Source organism: Oncorhynchus mykiss, chromosome 2, assembly GCF_057628025.1.
Source record: "Oncorhynchus mykiss isolate SJ-2025 chromosome 2, ASM5762802v1, whole genome shotgun sequence".
In the NCBI taxonomy this organism is placed as follows: Eukaryota; Metazoa; Chordata; class Actinopteri; order Salmoniformes; family Salmonidae; genus Oncorhynchus; species Oncorhynchus mykiss.
In genome coordinates this window covers 62,641,567-62,661,178 of record NC_143023.1, presented here as the reverse complement: position 1 = coordinate 62,661,178, position 19,612 = coordinate 62,641,567, and the positions used below count along the sequence as shown (strand labels likewise).

The window sequence follows — 19,612 nt, the reverse complement described above, 5'->3', positions numbered from 1 at the left end:
GGCGGCAGCCGTGGCATAGTTGATTTTAAACACAAGCTAAAATATATTGAAATAGCCTGATTTTGTAACCGTAGTAGTAGCAAGAACATCGTTTGTATTTACCGGATCCTGTTACGTGCTACTTCAAGCTTCAAACATGCAAACGTAATGTGCCAAATGGTACTCAATACGCACGGTTTGGTTCCAGTTTGTCCTCGAGCCGAAGAGAATACACCAATTTATAAACATGTTAACTTAATTTACTGAAATACTGTATCTAATCATAAATCCTATGAAAATCACTAGAACCACAAAAATACGTTTTTATCGAGTTAAATCTTTGCATGCCTTTGACTTCATTCCAAAATTGTAAATGGTCTAAATCATACTAAAAACAGTGGATATGGAGAGAACTGAGGTATAACACAATCACAGCAATCTGTTATTTTCTTATGCCTAAAAGCAGGGCCCTGAGGCATTTTTACTTGTGATTCACAAATAGGCTATATGAAACAAGTTATGAAGCAAAGGAATATAGATATAGTGTAATCTAAATAGTGAGTGTAATCTAAATAGAATAACTTGTATACTACTGGCTGAGAGATAGGAATGCTCTCCAGCCTACACAGTCTATCAACAGTGCAAACATGACCAACAAATCAGATAGATGTAATTTCTCAGTTTTAATTGATTGCAACATATCTTATAACCAACCACACAATACAAAATGCACATCAAATATTTTTTTTAATCAGGCTCAGGTTGCAACCTTATTTGATAAAATAAAAACTAGCAAAAATATGATTTTACAAAAAAAAAGAAGGTATAATGTAAATGCCACTTTGGATAACCGTAATCAAAAACCCATTTTATTCTACATTTAAAAAAGCCTGACATAAATAAGTTAGTATAATTTCTCAGTGTTTTTACACAGTTATGTACACTTCAAAGATTTACACGAAATACACAGGCAGAGTGACTGCTTTTTTGTGTGACAATTCTTAGCCTCTGAACAAAGGCTGATTGTAGCTGGGTGAAAAAAGTTATTTTCGAAGCTACATTTGCATGATCAGCAGTCTAACAATGTCATGGAGAAGAAGGGGGGGGGGGGGGGGCGAACAAATTCTATTACCTTTCTTAATCACGCAGGAGTACAATGTCAAGGCAACCTGATGGTAAGTGAAAGCGTCGACAGCCATATTGAAGCAACCAGGTATTTGGTATTGTAGGGCATTATTCCACCCATATGGAAACGCCTCCTTAAAAAGTAACATAACCATTAAACTAACAAAGACATATTTGAGCATGTCAGGGAGAGGATACAGTCGATTCATACAACCAGTACAGTTAACATAAGACTATCCTTCAGCAAATGATAACCTCCCACAACTTCAAATACAATTGGCTACACTTTCAAAAACGGTGAGAAGGAAAATGTGTTATTCCCGGAATCTCTCAAAATACAAAAAAATATTGGCTGACTTCAGATATTTTTGTTGCTGTTGTGTCATAACAGAAATAGTTTGTGGGGTGGATGAGAACCCAGATTGAGTGACACTTAAATGACCTTAAAAAAACAACAAGGCCACACATTAAGTACCGTCCTTCTCTCCTTACATACAGGGATGACCCATGAAGATCTATAATGACGAGGAACAATTATTTAATCCATAATAATTTTCTCAATGGAGCAGATTTATTATACTTCAACAGGTTACACTCACTGCCTTAAGATACACAGCATTTTGAAAACAAAAATACACTGCAATTCTTCAAGTCAAATCAAATTCACGCCTTTTACGTAAAGGATAAAAAAAAAAAAAACATAATACGTTTTATGTGCTACATATGAAGAGAAATATATACACAGGTAGTAAAAAAAATGAGCAAAAAAGGAAAACCTAATTGCACACTGCTACATTGACTGCTTTTAGAGGCAGTAACTTTATGAGTGCCAGAACTTTAGTGTTTATATTCAGTGCTTGCACAGCATCCCCATCCTTCAGGAGAATTGATATGTTTCATTTTCTTTGTAGTTCCTCTTCAAAAATCAACCAACACTGAGGCTTTTGATGACAAAAGGGGAAATACGGCTTCAGCTCTGCAGAGAAATTTAAAAAAGTTATGAGATCAGCTCTAATTTACAACCATGAACATGATTACATACAAATGCATTAAAAAAAACAGTGGTAGTTTTGACATGACAAAACATTTCTAAGAAAGCTAAAGACAGCCAAATATTGAAGTCAAAAAGACACCCTGTGGACTCATTCAAAGCACCAAGACTCACCAGAATACTTTCACTTTCCAAATTATAATTTGTTCTCTCCAACACACACTTGAAAGATTCATTAAAACTTTAGGCCTATTAAAAAACGTTGATAGGCTACTGTGCTTTCATTCACGAGAATGGACAGATGTTTTGAGAGGGGCCTAGCGTGCATAAGGCACTCTGAGGAGACCAGCCTCTTCTCCCTCTGGTGAGGGCAGTGGTTGCTGACGTTTTACTATAGTGTTGTTCTGAGACTTGTTTACAGTTTCGTCGGAAACTCAACCTCACCGTGGCAATGGTTGTAGTAAACGTCGCCTATGTGTAGCCTCTTGGACTTTAACCCTTTACTAGACCGCATTGAACGCCACGATATAGTTCATTATGCATTTCGAGCTTCATTAACGGGAATAGTCACTTGGCAATTGCGCATAACGTGAGAAATTCACAACTACTTAATATATTATTTAGACAGTAGGTCTTAAATTATTACAGGAACACACGTCAAGTGATGTCTCTTCACAAAACCCAACTTGAGCAGTTTTACACACCCTGCAAAAAAAATTGCTAAATTATTGGGTGAGTTCCAGAACAGCATAGTCCATCTCACTGAAGCCAGTCAATATCTAACGAACTATGAAACTAGTTGCCTGAGCTAGAAATAGAGAAACTCCAGCATATTCCAAGCTCCAAGAGACCATAGTCCTTCTGTCTAGTTGTATCAGATAAGTTACTCACCTTTGTCATCTTCACGTTTGAGTCCTGGGACTGGTTTTCAAGGGTGTATGTTCTACAGAATGCGCCAAGGCTGGGCAACGAGTATTTTCATCCGAACTGCTGTGTGACCTTTTATTTTGGGACGAGAGGTCTGGAAGAGAAATCAAAAAAAGTTAAGATGTCAAAATTATATTCTCGAAATGAAGTATTGCGAATAGCGCCGGGCGTTACTTTAAATTATATTTTGTGATTTTGCTTATCAGATTCTATACCGTCACAATTTGACAGTCATATACTACCCGTAAAGCCTAGTGAAAACGATGATAATACATTGCAGTAACGCTTTTATTTAGAATAACTAAGTGGGCCATCTAACTGGTAACTTTCGACAATGTAGCAAACAAACAGTCTGCTACAAGGTTACAACGTCGAGCCTGGCTGATACAAAATTACATCAGCGAATGGGCCAGCACCGGAAAAGTAGCCAGAAGGCAGAAAGACAAAGTAGCCAGACTGACATCATGATCAGAATTTATCATCATTATTCATAAACGCGTACCATGGCAGGCTGGTCTTTTTCTCTGCCCGGTGCACTGCTCTTTGCTCTCCGACCTTTCTGTGTTTTCAGAGGGCTGCGGTGGAGTCACACAACTATTCCCATTAAGATCCACATTATTATTCCCAGAGGGGCAAAGGCCCTTTGCCGATCGTTGAGTTCTGCTGTAGAAACGTGGAATGTCTTTACTATCCACTAATTCCCATTCGAATCTCCCGTTTAATAGGGGTGTTTGACTTAAAAAATCGAAGTTCCATTTCGCTGAGGACGTCTCTTCAATCTCTTGCAAATGTCCCTTTAAATCCCTCCTTAACTCTTCGTGATCCACCGGGCCGAAAAGGTTCCTGCAGGCTGACGGTTTGGGGTGATCCGAAAACCGAGCATCGGTCCTTTCAAATGTAGGGCTCCCATTTGAAACACGAACATTTGACATTTTCCGAGAATCAAAGAACGTCCAAATAGAACACTTAAAAATGCGTATTTCCTCCTTGCTCGCCGCGATCCAAAACAAGAGTAAATCGGCTGATCAACACAAACGCATGCATAGGTCTGTAAAGAAACGCTAACTTCCAATATGGCAATATGAGCTAAAGTAGTCTCGACAGACCATCAAAACAAAGTGCCGTAACTGAAGCCACTCCTGTCAATTTCGTCTCGTAGTAAGAGAGACGAAACAACAGACAAACCTTTTCAGTACCCAATATGGCGATTGAGGGAGGCTGACTAGGGTAGAAATGATTGACACAGAGAACGATTTAAAACGAAGAAGGGCATTCATTGGTTAAAGAGTATAGACCCGCCCATTTCCCTTAAGGTTATCTACACGCTACAAAGGCTTTCTTCTATACGTTAAACTTCATGAAACCTGCTGTAATCACAATAGGCATCTGTAACATTGTAGCAGTGGATGTAACGAAATAAAGGCCACTATAAGGAAACGTCAACAAACGAATAATGGATACTTTATGTTGAGAAAATACTTGAATGGCAATGTTGTCTATCTCTGTGTCAAGAGTTTTTCAGCACCAAAATGTAACAATAAATATACAGGGGGAAATCTAATTTTATTTGTGAATTCTAGAATGCTAATAGTTTTTCAATACATGTGGAGATTGTAATACCACCTTAATGATTTGAAACGTTTGAAAATACACAAGTCAGTGTGAAGCAACTTGTTGCATGAGGTAGGCACACTTCCATTGTCATATCTGTCAAGCATTCTACCAATCTGAACATTTTAATTATTTTACACGCCGTTGGCTTAATTCTCTCCATGATTTAGATGAGAATATTTACTTATTTGGGCTAAGTCAAAGTCACCAGTGGTCACCCCAGCAAAAGGGATGGGTATCACAGTAGTGGCAAGCATCTCTCATTGGGAAAACAATCTTCATCTGCAATATATCGAAACAAGACAATTTTGAAAAAAACAATCAAACCATCAATGAAACACTACCTATATAAGTTCCAATAACTTCTTCGCCATCTTCAATAGAGACAGACTTGGCAGTACAATGTGACAAACATACACTTGTTTTTAATTAGTGTGCATGGTGAAGGCAGGACACTGGATTTCTTACATACTTCTACGTATTACATGTATTCCGCCCTCTTTAGAGCTGAAACTATTTAAGATATTAACAAGAAACCAACTTTCAAATGTGCAGACGGAAATCAAAGGGCCATAGACTTCAATGTTAAAAATGACACAATTTGGCCACGCATCTCTTCCTGAACCGTTTAATCTATTAACACCAAAAACAACATTGAGATGTTCAGACGGACCTTACTTAGATTGGTTGTCAAAGACTTTTTGAACTATTCTGATTTAACATGTGCAATATTAACACGAGAGTCAATGGTGACCACGAGAGGTAGATACAGTAGTCACAGTGCCACTGCTTTCTAACCATTCAAGCTAGAAACTCCAGACCAACTTCAGGATGATGGAAACACTTCGTAGATTCATTCATTATTTAATTCCCCCATCCTTTAATCAGCTGAAATGTGCGGAAATTCTGTAACCGTATAAGCTATAAACACAAAACCAACTTTCAAACGGGCAGACCACCCCAACTTTCCTTGAGAAAATTCTACAAATATTTTTTTTTTACAGCATCTATACTTTTTTTGTACTACAACAATATTTAAATGAGCTCCCAATGCACTTCAATGGCAATGAAAGAGCTATAGACTTACATGGGGAACATTTGGCAACGCAACTCCTCTTGAACCATTTAACACTAGAACTGGGGCCTCGAGGGACCCCCGCCTTCAAGCTAATAAGCAGTCAATCTCACTGCAACAATCTAACAGTGTAATTAATACATGTCATATATGCTATGGCAAAAATAATAATTTGGTTGTGTTTATGACAAGCTTAGGTAAGATTAGAATAAGATTTATTTTTCTGTATAACAATAGCATTTTCATTAGTTTATGTTACTGTAAAACTAAAAACACCAACATTCAAGTGTTCAATCAATTTTAATTTGTGGAGTGCCTTTGTTACAACTATGAAAAACAGAAAGCATGTGTTGAAACACATTAACAGCTTATTTTAACAACAACCAAATAAAAATACCCCAAACACCAAGCCTGTGTTCCACCTATATGCATCTGGCAGCGGCACCCACCAAGCTAGACACCATGTTCAGGCTATCCATTCAATCAATCAGCCAATCAATCTTTCCATATACATACTTTTCCAACTATAACCAGTCACCACCCATTACTACTGGAGTCACTACTAGTGATGCGCGGGTTGACTCATAATCCACATGGTGGATGGGTTTAGGGTCACTAAATATTGTGTGGCTGAAGGGTGGGTGCGTGGCGGGCGGGTTGAACAAAGAGAAACAATACCATAAAAAAAATCTATAAAAAATGTTTAATTCTTGTGCAATTTATATAGGCTACATTGAGGTTTTTCTGTCATTATTTTAGGCTATCTGGTATTAGTGCATAAACCTAAGATTTAGAACTTAACTGTATGTGCCAAATAGCCTACACAGCCAATCACCAAATAATGCTTTTGGGAACGGGAGGAAAAAGTTCATGTCAAACCAGGTTTGAGGTTAAAAATTTAATTCAACAAGACCAAAGCTGTGAAAGGAGATTTGACAATAAAGAGAAGGGAGGGCCAGAAAAGTCATGTTTGGGAAAGATTTGGTGAAGTGGTTAAAGAGGAGGCTGTGTGTGATGATTGTGAGGCGCGGTACAAATCCCACAGTCACAAGACGGGACTTCAAATAGGCCTATGGCACGTCAAGGGAACTGTAGCCTAGTGTTCAGATGGGTTAAATGGAAAGTGAAATCTGGCCACTGACTCTAGGTCTATAACCTCTCACTTAGCCTTAATATTAACTCCTGCAGAATGAAGCCTTTCTTACAGTAAAATGATACACCAAATGTAGGCAAAATTTGGAGAAATAGGATTTCTTTCTTTCTGCATTTTGATAGAATGCATTGCTCAGTTAGATAGATCTGCAGAGGTGCTGTCTTCATCATAAGAGCAGCATAAAAGCTGATAGTATTTCAAACACATAAAATATGCATCGAAGCCAAACTGAAATATTATCAGAAACACTGGGTCATTTTCACAGCTTTCTTTTTCCTTTCAACTGGTCAAACTGATGTCATTTGGACATTTTGCACAGAAATCATTTTTGTTGTTGTTGCGTCATTGTATTTTCTCCCCAGTCCCTAAACGTATTTGCTCTGCAAAAGAAGACAGAAAAAACATTACTGATGTCAACTAGATTGAAGCATTCACTCTAGGGATCTATTACATTATTCTGGTGAGCAAGGGTTTATGTAGTCTTTTAGGGAAACATAATAATGACAAAAGAGAAGCTACATGCATCCAATTATTGGCAAGTAGACTAACAAACAGCCTACAAATATGTTGGAAATTATAAGCAGAATCATGACTAACAAATAACCTACCAATATGTCGGAAATTATATGCAGAAACATATCTAAATCATGCCTATAGCGCATTTTCTACATCTTATTTCATCACATGTAGTCGTGCGGTTGCAGATGGGTTATTAGCAATTGCGGGCGGGTGCGGGTGAACAAACAGCTGACCCACGCACCATTAGTCTGTACCACAACTATAACTTATTTCAAAAACCATAAATACTTTAAAACAAGCTAGCAAGCACACATTTTCTTCAGGAAATATACTTCCATAATTTCCTATTCCTATTGTCATTTTTTTTTAAATTTGAATTATAATTTATTTTAGCTTTAAGATATTTCTGCCATTGAATTTTAATTCCTGGATGTAACTAGGGTCTCACAACCGAGCTTTGCTTCAGGCTTGCTAAAGGAGGCTTTTCCCGGTCCTCATTGAAAGAGAAGACAATACTGACACCTAGTGGTGAAATTCAATAGTAGGCAAATCTGCTATCTAATATCGAATGATCACAAAAATAAAACAGTTTACAGACACAGTATGTAACATACAACTAACAAGACAAAAAACTTCTAACAAATATACTTAATACCACATCTTACAGCATCATTAAATCCACACATATATAGTGCACTACATCCCCTCAGACACAAATAGGGATGTATTGAAACAATACAGGTCCATTTCCAATATCCATCTCCCTTCACCTAAGCCTCCCAGCTTGCGGTCCTACCTCCAGTCCACAAACAGTCCATAGTAGTTTCAAGGTCCCAGTGCCACTCACAGATTGAGCCACTTGATGATGTGGAAGTTCTTCTTGCCCACTTTGAGGAGAGAAAGTCCGTTGGCCAAGAGGTGCTGTCCAGGGATCAGTACCTGCTCTGGGCTGTCTGTCTTACTGTGGTTGATCCATACAGCTCCTTCTGATACCATGCGATACCTGCAGCACATCACAACACATTACAGCACAGAAAGAGTCAGTTAACACCGTTTGAAAGTCAGACAGACAAAAAAAGGTAGAATTTGAGAGAGAAATAGAGGGAGTGAGAGAAACAAGCAAATAAATTAAGACCGGCCCAAAAAATAGCAATGTACTGCTCTGTCCCTGACTTTACTGCTCATTTGTCTGAATTTTTTAATCACAAACAGAAAATTATTTGGAGCTTAAATTAAAAATTAAAAAAATCCCCCCACACCTATTCCCAACTTAACCCACCAAGACAATGCATTGTAAGACATTGGTACCCAGTCTGGAGCTAATGTGTCTCTCTCTCCTTCCTGAATGAATAACAAATGGATAAATGGGCAATAATTGTTTTCATAACAATCGGAGATCGGTATTTTTGGGCGCCGATTTCCGATTATAAAAAAAAAACAAAAAAACATTTTTTTTTTTTTTTTTTTTTTATACCTTTATTTAACTAGGCAAGTCAGTTAAGAACACATTCTAATTTTCAATGACGGTCTAGGAACTGTGGGTTAACTGCCTTGTTCAGGGGCAGAACGACAGATTTTCACCTTGTCAGCTAGGGGGTTTGAACTTGCTACCGCACAGTTAACTAGTCCAAAGCTCTAACCATTGCACTCCACGAGTAGCCTGCCTGTTACACGAATGCAGTAGAGGCCAAGGTAAATTGCTAGCTAGCATTAAACGTATCTTATAAAAAACAATCAATCATAATCACTAGTTATAACTACTAATCCAGTTTGGCAGGCAATATTAACCAGGTGAAATTGTCATTTCTCTTGCGTTCATTGCACGCAGAGTCAGAGTATATGCAACAGTATGGGCTGCCTGGCTCATTGCAAACTAATTTGCCAGAATGTTACGTAATTATGACATACATTGAAGGTTGTGCAATGTAACAAGAATATTTAGACTTAGGGATGCCACCCGTTAGATAAAATACCGAACGGTTCCGTATCTCACTGAAATAATAAACGTTTTGTTTTCGAAATGATTGTTTCCGGATTTGATCATATTAATGACCAAAGGCTCGTATTTCTGTGTGTTATAATGTTATAATTAAGTCTGATTTGATAGAGCAGTCTGACTGAGCAGCAGCAGGCCCGTAATCATTCATTCAAACAGCACTTTAGTGCGTTTTGCCAGCAGCTCTTCGTAAGCACAGCGCTGTTTATGACTTCAAGCCTATCAGCCTAATGGCTGGTGTAACCAATGTGAAATGGCTAGCTAGTTAGCTGGGTGTGCGCTAATACTGTTTCAAACGTCACTCACTTTTAGATTTGGAGTAGTTATTCTCCTTGCGCTGCAAGGGCAGCGGCTTTTGTGGAGCGATAGGTAACGATGCCTCGAGTGTGGCTGTTGTCGATGTGTTCCTGGTTCGAGCCCAGGTAGGGGCGAGGAGAGGGACGGAAGCTATACTGTTACACTGGCAATACTATAGTGCCTATAAGAACATCAAATAGTCAAAGGTATATGAAATACAAATGGTATAGAGAGAAATAGCCCTATAAATACTATATTAACTACAACCTAAAACCTCTTACCTTGGAATATTGAAGTCTCATGTTAAAAGGAACCACCAACTTTCATATGTTCTCATGTTTTGAGTAAGGAACTTAAAACATAGCTTTTTTACATGGCACATATTTTACATGGCACATATTACTTTCTTCTCCAACACTTTGTTTTTGCATTATATAAACCAAATTGAACATGTTTCATTATTTATTTGTGGCTAAATTGATTTTATTGATGTTTTAATTAAGTTAAAATAAGTGTTAATTCAGTATTGTTGTAATTGTCATTATTACAAATAAATAAAATTTTAAAATTTTAAAATCGTCCGATTAATCGGTACCGGCTTTTTTGGTCCTCCAATAATCGGTATCGGCGTTGAAAAATCATAATCGGTCGACCTCTAGTGGACACCCCTTCAAATGAGTGGATTCAGCTATTTCAGCCACACCCATTGCTGACAGGTGTATAGCCATGCAATCTCCATAGACAAACATTGTCAGTAGAATGCCTTAATGGCCTCAATAAGTCAAATTTCTACCCTGCTAGAGCTGCCCCGGTCAACTGTAAGTGCTGTTATTATGAAGTGGAATGTCTAGGAGCAACAACGGCTCAGCCGTGAAGTGGTAGGCCACACAAGCTCACTGAACGGGACCGCCGACCGCTGAAGCACCTAGGCCCCTTAGTTCCAGTGAAGGGAAATCTTAACGCTACAATGACATCCTAGACAATTCTGGGCTTCAACTTTGTGGCAACAGTTTGGAGAATGCCCTTTCCTGTGTCAGCATGACAATACCCCAGTGCACAAAGCGAGGTCCATACAGAAATGGTTTGTCGAGATCAGTGTGGAAGAACTTGACTGGCCCGACCTGCACAGAGCCCAGGCTTCAACCCCATCGAACACCTTTGAGATGAATTGGAACGCCGACTGCGAGCCAGGCCCTAATCGCCCAACATCAGTGCCCGACCTCACTAATGCTCGAGGCTGAATGGAAGCAAGTCCCCACAGCAATGTTCCAACATCTAATGGAAAGCCTTAGCAGAAGAGTTGAGGCTGTTGTAGCAGCAAAGGGGGGTACCAACTCCATATTAATGCCCATGATTTTGGAATGAAATATTCGACGAGCAGGTGTCCATATACTTTTGGTCATGTAGTTTCTTTAGACCTGCATAAAATAAATCATATGTTTATACAAAAGGGATGTATTCCATATCAAATGGATTTATTCGACTTTGTAAACGCAGTTGTTCCAAAGGCACGCATCAGCATCTCAGTACGCTGAGGCCTGGAGATGCTAAACGTGTTGATGTTCAATGACAACATTTTGAGACTGCCACAGCCCTATGCACGTTACCTCACAATCGAATTTCAATAAGGCCTAACTGATTGATAAGGAGGGTGAAGAGATTAGAACAACAATAGTGTAAAGATCTTGTGTTCTGCCTATTTATCAGGGTTGGGACCCATTTTAATCATTTGACCGCGGGCCTTGCGAGTTGATATCATTCTCTTTTACATGTAACTTTTTTTAAAGACGCTATTGCGGGACAGTTTTATTTACTACAACTCTATTACTAATAAAATGCAAGACGGGGGGGGGGAGCGGCGGCAGGGCAGCCTAGTGGTTAGAGCGTTGGACTAGTAACCGGAAGGTTGCAAGTTCAAACCCCCGAGCTGACAAGGTACAACAAATCTGTCGTTCTGCCCCTGAACAGGCAGTTAACCCCACTGTTCCTAGGCCGTCATTGAAAATAAGAATTTGTTCTTAACTGACTTGCCTAGTTAAATAAAGGTTAAAAAAATAATATCCTTGACTCTTTCCAAGTTGATGAGTGCAGGGCCTTTGAAGCTGGCCCACGAAACTACACCTAAACTAAACCGAAACTACTTTCACACATAATAAAAGTTATCCTGAAGACACTATTAAATTGATAATAGTCTGATGAGTGACAATATGCAGGGAAAGGAGCCTTCATCAAATCCTCCTTCATGTTCAATGTTTTGATTTCAATACTGAACACAAATACAAACACATATACAGTGTTGTTCCCATGTTTCATGAGCTGAAACAAAAGATCCCAGAAATGTTCCATACGCATGTTCCATACGCACAAAAAGCATATTTCTCTCCAATTTTGTGCACAAATTTGTCTACATCCCTGTTAGTGAGCATTTCTCCTTTGCTAAGATAATCCATCCACCTGACAGGTGTGGCATATCAAGAAACTGATTAAACATCATGATCATACACAGGTGCACCTTGTGCTGGGGACAATAAAAGACCACTCTAAAATGTGCAGTTTTGTCACACAACACAATGCCACAGATGTCTCAAGTTTTGAGGGAGCGTGCAATTGGCATGCTGACTGCAGGAATGTCAACCAGAGCTGTTGCCAGATAATTGAATGTTAATTCCTTTACCATAAGCCACCTGCGGGAACATCTGAGACCAACCACCCGGACAGCTGATGAAACTGAGAAGTATTTCTGTCTGTAATAAAGCCCTTTTGTGGGAAAATACTCATTCTGATTAGCTGGCCCTCCCAGGCCCACCTTTGGCTGCTCCCCTGCCCATCCATGTGAAATCCAAATATGAACTGTAACTCAGTAAAATCGTTGAAATTGTTGCATGTTGCATTTATATTTTTGTTCAGTATATATAGTATCAGAAAGAGTATATTCTGCAGTTTCTATGACACTTACCCGTGGTAAAATAACTTAAAATTCAAGAAGTGCATCTCTATTTCCAAGAATAGCTGCGCTGTCCATGCGTTCAGCACATGCATGACCACTCTGCTGTCCATGCCTTCATGGACAGCCGGAAGAGTCGAAATATGGCTTTAGGCGTACGTTATTCACTCAGACTTTGTAGAACTACACAAAACATATCCTTGACTCTAAACAAATATCGATTGATACATGTTTACATGGATATAATTCCACAAATAGGTCTTCATGCCATTCATAATTTACAATAGTTGATGCACTATTTATGGTGCTTATGTGTTGGTGCTTGTGTTTGCGCACCTTGAGGGTTGATATGCATATGATGCTTATGCTAAAGGTGCGAGTAGCGAAACAGAGAGTGAGTGACCCTCCGTGTGAGGTAGTCGGGTCAGGTATAAGGAACAGAGGAACGTAAAGGGGGAGCCCTACCCTTTGCCCCCCTGGGGAATGGCCTCTGCCCTGCGGCAGGCATCCAGTACTGTGGTCCCTGGCTCCAGCAGCAGCTCATGGAAAGAGGCCTCTCTGAAGAGCTCCTGCAGCTCAGCATCACTCATCTGCTCCAGGGCCTGTAGGTTACTGTGGTACAGGGCATTGGTGCATCTGGAGGGAGAGAAACAAACAAACACACACACACAGCATTAATAATAGTGCCAAGCGAAACCTCATTAATGACACACAAATGACCTACGCACATGTGCACTCACATAACACACATGGACACACTCCTCACCTTTTGGCACTCTCCAGACCCTCCTTGCCGTGGACCAGTTTGGTGATTTCGGCGGCGAGGCGTTTGTGTGCGGGCCGTTTGCCTGGCTCCTGTCTCTGCTGCTCCATCACCCTCTCCACCTCGGCCAGGGGTAGGAAGGTGAACAGCTTCAGATACCTGCAGGTAGCACAACCAACCAACTCCAACTCAGTCTCCAACACCACCATACATAGGCTGCACTCAGGTGCTAATACCACCAGGTCCCATGTTCACAAAGCATCTCGGAGTAGGGGTGCTGATCTAGTTGCGCCTTTTAAATCATAGAGGGGGGACCTTGTCCTAGATCAACACTCATCACCTGAGACGCTTCAATACGGGCCTAAGGCCGGTTTCACTACTCTGGTTAAGCCTAGTGGTCCTAGTCTATACAAACAAAGCATCAAATTATACCAGAATGAATATAAGCCTAAATAGAAGGCTCTGATAAGTGGGCCAGTTCTATTGCGGTCTCAGTCTCCAGCCACCTACCATTCCACACTGCTGTCAGGCTGCCTGAGGAAGAACTGATAGAGGTCAAACGGAGATGTCTTGTCCCTGTTCAGCCACACTGCATTGCCTGCTGTCTTCCCCAGCTTGTCCCCCGCAGAGCTGGTCACCAGTGGGATGGTCAGCCCATACACATCCTGTCCAGTCACCCTGTTATAGAGAAATTGATACAATGGATATTAAAGAGGCCATCACCGGTCAGTTAATGTTGAGGCATGTGTGTGTTATTGCATGTTTACTACTGCAGGCTATTTATGGCCTTGAAGCATCACTCTGGTGTCTGATGCACCATGCAGATGCTAGGCTACAATATCTGGAATCAATGTGATAATTGGTCAGTACATTTGCAAATGTCTCTGTGTGTGTCCAATGAATCTGATGCAACATTACTTGTGTATAAACTCGTGCCCAGACATCAGGTTGCCCAGCTGGTCTGTCCCTCCCAGCTGGATCTTACAGCTATGATTCTGGTTCAGGTGGTAGAAGTCATAAGCTTGAAACAGCTGGTAAGAGAACTCAGTTAGGCTCATGCCCTCTGCACTCTTCAGCCTGGACTGGACACTGTGCCTACTGAGCAGGGTCCCCATTCGGAAACGTCTGCCAACTTCTGACAGAAAAGCAACCACATTCCAGTCTTTGTACCAAGCTAAATTGTTCAATAGGGTTACAGTGCCAAACTTTTTAGAGTCGTTGTGGAAATGCAGTTCATGGTTGGTGAAGATTCGCTGCAAGCTGTCCCTGATAGCCCTTGTATTGTCCTCCACTACATCAGACGGTAGCTGCTCTCTCTCGCTCGTTTTCCCGCTTGGGTCCCCTATCTGTGCTGTTGCACCACCGATTAGAGCGATGACATTGTGTCCTGCGCTTCGAAAATGCAATAGCCCGACGATGGCAAGTAAATTACCCACGTGAAGGCTGTCCGCCGTGGGGTCGAATCCGCAGTACACGGTCTGGCACCCAGACTGCAGCAGTTGAGGAAGTTGATCTTGGGCTGCGTTTTCGGGGAAAGCATCCTTCAAAATGCCCCGTTTATTTAGCGAAAAAAGAAGTCCACTTTGGGTTGTTGCAGAGCGATGAAACGTGTATCTTAACGATATACATGGGAGTGTGTTTTTCAAAATAATACAAGAACCATGCCACGATACACGTGAAAAAAACCTGGCTATGAATGCCGCCATATTGGAAACTGTGACACACCGGACAGGAAAATGAAAGGGACTAATGTATGACAGAAAAAAATATAGCGCCATCTGGTGTATTGTGTGGTACCACATCCTGCCTGTTCCTCCTGACCTGTGGCCTTTTTATTCAAAGGAGCATCACCCTCACCACTGTGCACTTTCACCACCCTGTGAAGTTCCTCATAATTTACGAGTGGTAGTGGGAGGACCACACAACATGTCATCACGTGACTCCAAATTTACTTCGGCATGATGGTTATTACAGTATATCATTCAAAACGATTCCACCAACATTTCTCACATAATTCATTTGACCAACACAAAAAGATTCCACCTTGTGTAGCATATTTTGTTTAGTCAACATTTGGAAGGTTTAGCCTACCTGTTTCCATCAGGCCTGTCATGACATGTTTTATCCGACATGTAGGCTACTGTACTAGCATGAAGAAATTGGAAGGAAATCTGATTATTTTCCAGATTTTTTCTGCCCGTTCCCAAAAGCTTTTGGCGATTGACGTGTAGGCTATTTGGCGTCTGTACAGTTAGACTCTAAAGTTTAGATTTACACACTAATGCCAAAGTTCCCAAAAATTCTGGAGAAAAAAAATCTCAATGTACTCCATGGATATTAATTGCACAAAAAATCTAAATATATGGATTTTTGATTGTGTTCTCTTTATTCTACGATTTTGAAGCAACCGCCCTGATTCCACTTGTTCTAGTACCTTTTCTAACACATCTGCCCCCAGAAAATCGAGCATTTTATGCAGTTGCGCAAGATTTTAGTTCTGGGTTTCCGATATTATACATTGTGTAACATTGTTCGTACGTAGTTTCAATATTGAAATACGATCTCTAATATTGAGAATTAAGTGTCAGGACGACACTCACATGTTATATCAGCCAGTCGAAATCATGAATCAACATACATTGTATGGATTTATACAAAGAAATGTAAAAAAAAACAGGTCAAACTTCGCTGTTATTCCCCCCCCAAATAAATGCACTACTAAGCAGGTGGGGGGTTTGCTTTTATTTTTAGTCTCCTTGGCTTTTGTCATTGACATAGGGGGGTAAGAAAACATGGTCAATTACACATTATTCCCATTTTCCAAATGATCCAGATTTAAATTTGTGAGATTCGAATGGGATATCCACATAACAGGCAAACACACAACCCAAACAAATACTTTCTTTCATTATCAACCTGAGAGGATAATAAGACACATTGTGTAACATTAAAATCAAATATATATAAATATTGAGGTTGTTATTCTGGTGACATGATGATCGTGTTTGGCTGCCATTTGATAAATTAAAAATAATCTCACACTTTTGTCCATAATAATCTCATCATGTAGTTATAGGTATTCCCAAACTGGGCAATGCCGTTAGGGGTTCGCCAAATAAAAACATTTAAAACATATATATAGTACTTTATTATTCTAAAAAAATAAAAATAATAATAATATTCACATTTTCAAACAGTCCATTTATATTTTCCAACGGGGCTGTACATTTCGGTGAGGTTTTTATCTCACCTGAGTAGCATCGTTTCACTGCCAAATATAAAATTAAACTATCCAGTGTTCAGCGTAATAACATCACAATGTCAAATACAGGTAGCCTAGTCAATTGATTAACATCCAATCACATTAACCGTTACTCTCTCGCGGGAATTCCACTAACGGTCCGTATGTTACCAAACGTAGCTGCTGCTCATTCTGTTTGCTCAAAAATTGATAAATGGTAAACATTTTTTTTTAAAGTAAGGCCTGTGTCCATAGAGACACATACCAGCTCTACTGGTAGTACTGCTAATACCAGCATTACTACACCTGCACCTGTCGACGACACAAGTTGTTCTGCTTCCACGAGCACGTCCAATGCGTAGCTTCTGTAATTCTACATTTGTTGTTAGCCCAGCTAGCATGGACACTGACAGTTGTGAATCTGATGCAGCCGTGCATTCCCTGAAAGCACCAAACAACAGACAGGGACGATGGACAATCGAAGAGGCACAAATTTGACGAGAACTACTTTGATTAGGGGTTCACTTATATTGGGAGTAGTGCCTTTCCTCAGCCACAGTGTGTTATATGTGCAAAAGTACTAACTCACAACTCGATGAAACCTTCACTCTTGTGCAGACATTTCGAAACAAAACATGCCAATTAGAAAAATAAGCCACAGGAGTTTTTTTGAGTGAGAATTAAGACGACTTTCGAGTAGTAAGACATGTATAAAAGCAACAGATACCATTAATAAGAAAGGCCTAGAAACGTCGTATATGGTGAGCTACCGAGTGGCTAAGACAGTCAAGCCCCATACTATTGTGGAGGACTTAATTCTTCCTGCTGCAGCGACTATGGCTGGGACAATGCTGGGGGAAAAGGCCAAAAAAACCATATAGACAATGTTTTCAGCAAACAACACTGTTTCACGACGCATCAGTGATACGACAGGAGATGTTTTGAAACAATCACTACTTTGCATACAAGCCAGTGAATTCTATGTGTTACAGCTGGATGAGTCAACAAACGTGGCGGGCCTGGCACAGATCCTGGGATATGTTCGTTACTTTTATGGGGGGTCAATTAAGGAAGACATCCTCTTCTGCAAACCAGTGGAAACCAGGAAATTATATTTTTAAGTACTGGACAGCTTTGTGACATCAAATGGACTTTGGTGGTCAAGATGTGTTGGTATCTGCTCTGATGGCACAAAGCCATGACAGAGAGATAGTGGAGTGGAAACGCGCGTGCAAGCAATTGCTCCCAACGTCACTTGGGAACACTGCAGCATCCACGGAGAGGCTCTTCCTGCCAAGCTTGACAGCTTGAAAGACATTTTGGACACTACAGTGAAAATGGTTAACGTTGTTAAAGCAAGGCCCCTGTATTTTCTGCACTATGATATGGCCAGCAACCATGTAACACTTTTACAACATACAGAAGTGTGCTGGTTATCAAGGGGCAAAGTATTGACACTTTTTTTTTTTAAATTGAGAGACGAGCTTAAAGTTTTCTTCACTGACCATCATTTTCACTTGTCTGACCGCTTGCATGATGACGAGTTTCTCACACGACTGGCCTATCTTGGGGATGTTTTTTCTCGCCTGAATGAATGAACTGAATCTAGGATTACAGGGACTCTCCACAACTATATTCAATGTGCGGGACAAAATTGAGGCTATGATTAAGAAGTTGGAGCTCTTCTCTGTCTGCTTTAACAAGGACAACATACAGGTCTTTCCATCTTTGTATGATTTTTTGTGTGCAAATGAACTCAAGCTCACGGACAATGTCAAATGAGATATAGCGAAGCACCTGAGTGAGTTGGGTGCTCAATTACACAGATACTTTCCTGAAACGGATGACACAAACAACTGGATTCGTTATCCCTTTCATGCCCTGCCTGTCACAACCTGATCTGTTTCACCTGTCCTTGTGCTTGTCTCCACCCCGCTCCACGAGTCGCCCATCTTCCCCACTTATCCCCTGGGTATTTATACCTGTGTTTTCTGTCTGTCTGTGCCAGTTCGTCTTGTTGGCCAAGTCAACCTCCTGTTTTTATTCTAGCTCCTGGGTTTCCCCAGTTTCTGATTTCCTCATTCTCCTGGTTCTGACCCTTGCCTGTCCTGAATCTGAGATCACCTGCCTGACCATTCTGCCTGCCCTTGACCTCAAGCCTGTTTACTGCCCTGTACCATTTTGGACCTGGTTATGAACTCTTGCCCGTCCCCGATCTGCCTTTTGCCTGCCCCTTGGATTATAATAAATATCAGAGCTCAAACCATCTGCCTCCCGTGTCTGCATCTGGATCTCGCCTTGTGTCGTTATACTGCCTCCAGTCCACTTACCGATATCTGAACAAGAGAGCCTCACCGAAATTGCAACAAGCGGCTCTATGAAAATGGAATTTAATCAGAAGCCACTGCTAGATTTCTGGATTGGGCTGCGCTCAGAGTATCCTGCCGTTGGCAAATCGTGCTGTTAAGACACTGATGCCCTTTGCAACCACGTACCTATGTGAGAGTGGATTCTCGGCCCTCACTAGCATGAAAACTACATACAGGCACAGATTGTGTGTGGAAAATGATTTAAGACTGAGACTCTCTCCAATACAACCCAACATTGCAGAGTTATGTGCATCCTTTCAAGCACACCCTTCTCATTAAACCAGTGGTGAGTTATTCACAATTTTCAATTAACAAATAAAGTTTTATATGTAAGATGGCTAAATAAGGAGAAAAAGTATTGATTATTATATTACTATTTGTGCCCTGGTTCTATAAGAGCTTTTTGTCACTTCCCACGAGCCGGGTTGTAACAAAAACTCACACTCATTCTTATGTTAAATAAATGTATTGTATAGTGTGTGATGCAGGCTTACAATGATGGCAAAAAACAACATTTGAGAATGTGCTGACCCTGGTGCTAGAAAACCCCCTGTACGCAGCTGGGGGTTGAATGTTTGAAGGGGTACGGGACTACAAAAAGTTTGGGAACCACTGATGTAGT

The 19,612-nt window shown here is 40.5% G+C and overlaps 2 protein-coding genes across 3 annotated transcripts; both read right to left on the bottom strand.

Moving 5' to 3' along the window:
- Window positions 1-643: 643 nt before the first annotated feature.
- On the bottom strand, window positions 644-4,231 carry cdkn1bb (cyclin dependent kinase inhibitor 1Bb). Its single transcript, XM_090204205.1, has 3 exons — window positions 3,525-4,231; window positions 2,987-3,116; window positions 644-2,080 (listed from the first exon to the last, which is right to left on the bottom strand). Exons 1-2 carry the CDS (start codon window positions 3,952-3,954, stop codon window positions 2,998-3,000), a joined length of 549 nt encoding a protein of 182 aa, XP_090060331.1. The 5' UTR covers window positions 3,955-4,231; the 3' UTR covers window positions 644-2,080; window positions 2,987-2,997.
- Window positions 4,232-5,989: 1,758 nt separating this feature from the next.
- Window positions 5,990-15,126, bottom strand: yars2 (tyrosyl-tRNA synthetase 2, mitochondrial). 2 transcript variants are annotated; one of them, XM_036952649.2, is made up of 6 exons: window positions 14,299-15,126; window positions 13,891-14,058; window positions 13,384-13,539; window positions 13,083-13,253; window positions 8,228-8,383; window positions 5,990-7,241 (listed from the first exon to the last, which is right to left on the bottom strand). In XM_036952649.2, exons 1-6 carry the CDS (start codon window positions 15,084-15,086, stop codon window positions 7,184-7,186), a joined length of 1,497 nt encoding a protein of 498 aa, XP_036808544.1. In that variant the 5' UTR covers window positions 15,087-15,126; the 3' UTR covers window positions 5,990-7,183. The 2 variants fall into 2 exon arrangements, with proteins under 2 accessions (XP_036808544.1, XP_021423397.1); XM_021567722.3 differs by having other exon boundaries at window positions 8,177-8,383; window positions 14,299-15,125.
- Window positions 15,127-19,612: the final 4,486 nt, after the last annotated feature.

Excerpts from the sequence above, each read along its gene's own strand:
- yars2 (XM_036952649.2), bottom strand. The coding sequence starts at position 15,086 with ATGGCGGCATTCATAGCCAGGTTTTTTTCACGTGTATCGTGGCATGGT. Across the intron at positions 14,059-14,298 it reads GGGCACGAGTTTATACACAA|GGTGACTGGACAGGATGTGT; the intron begins GTAATGTTGCAT and ends TCTCTATAACAG. Across the intron at positions 13,540-13,890 it reads CCTGACAGCAGTGTGGAATG|GTATCTGAAGCTGTTCACCT; the intron begins GTAGGTGGCTGG and ends TGCTACCTGCAG.
- cdkn1bb (XM_090204205.1), bottom strand. The coding sequence starts at position 3,954 with ATGTCAAATGTTCGTGTTTCAAATGGGAGCCCTACATTTGAAAGGACC. Across the intron at positions 3,117-3,524 it reads AAAAAGACCAGCCTGCCATG|ACCTCTCGTCCCAAAATAAA; the intron begins GTACGCGTTTAT and ends TTTCTCTTCCAG.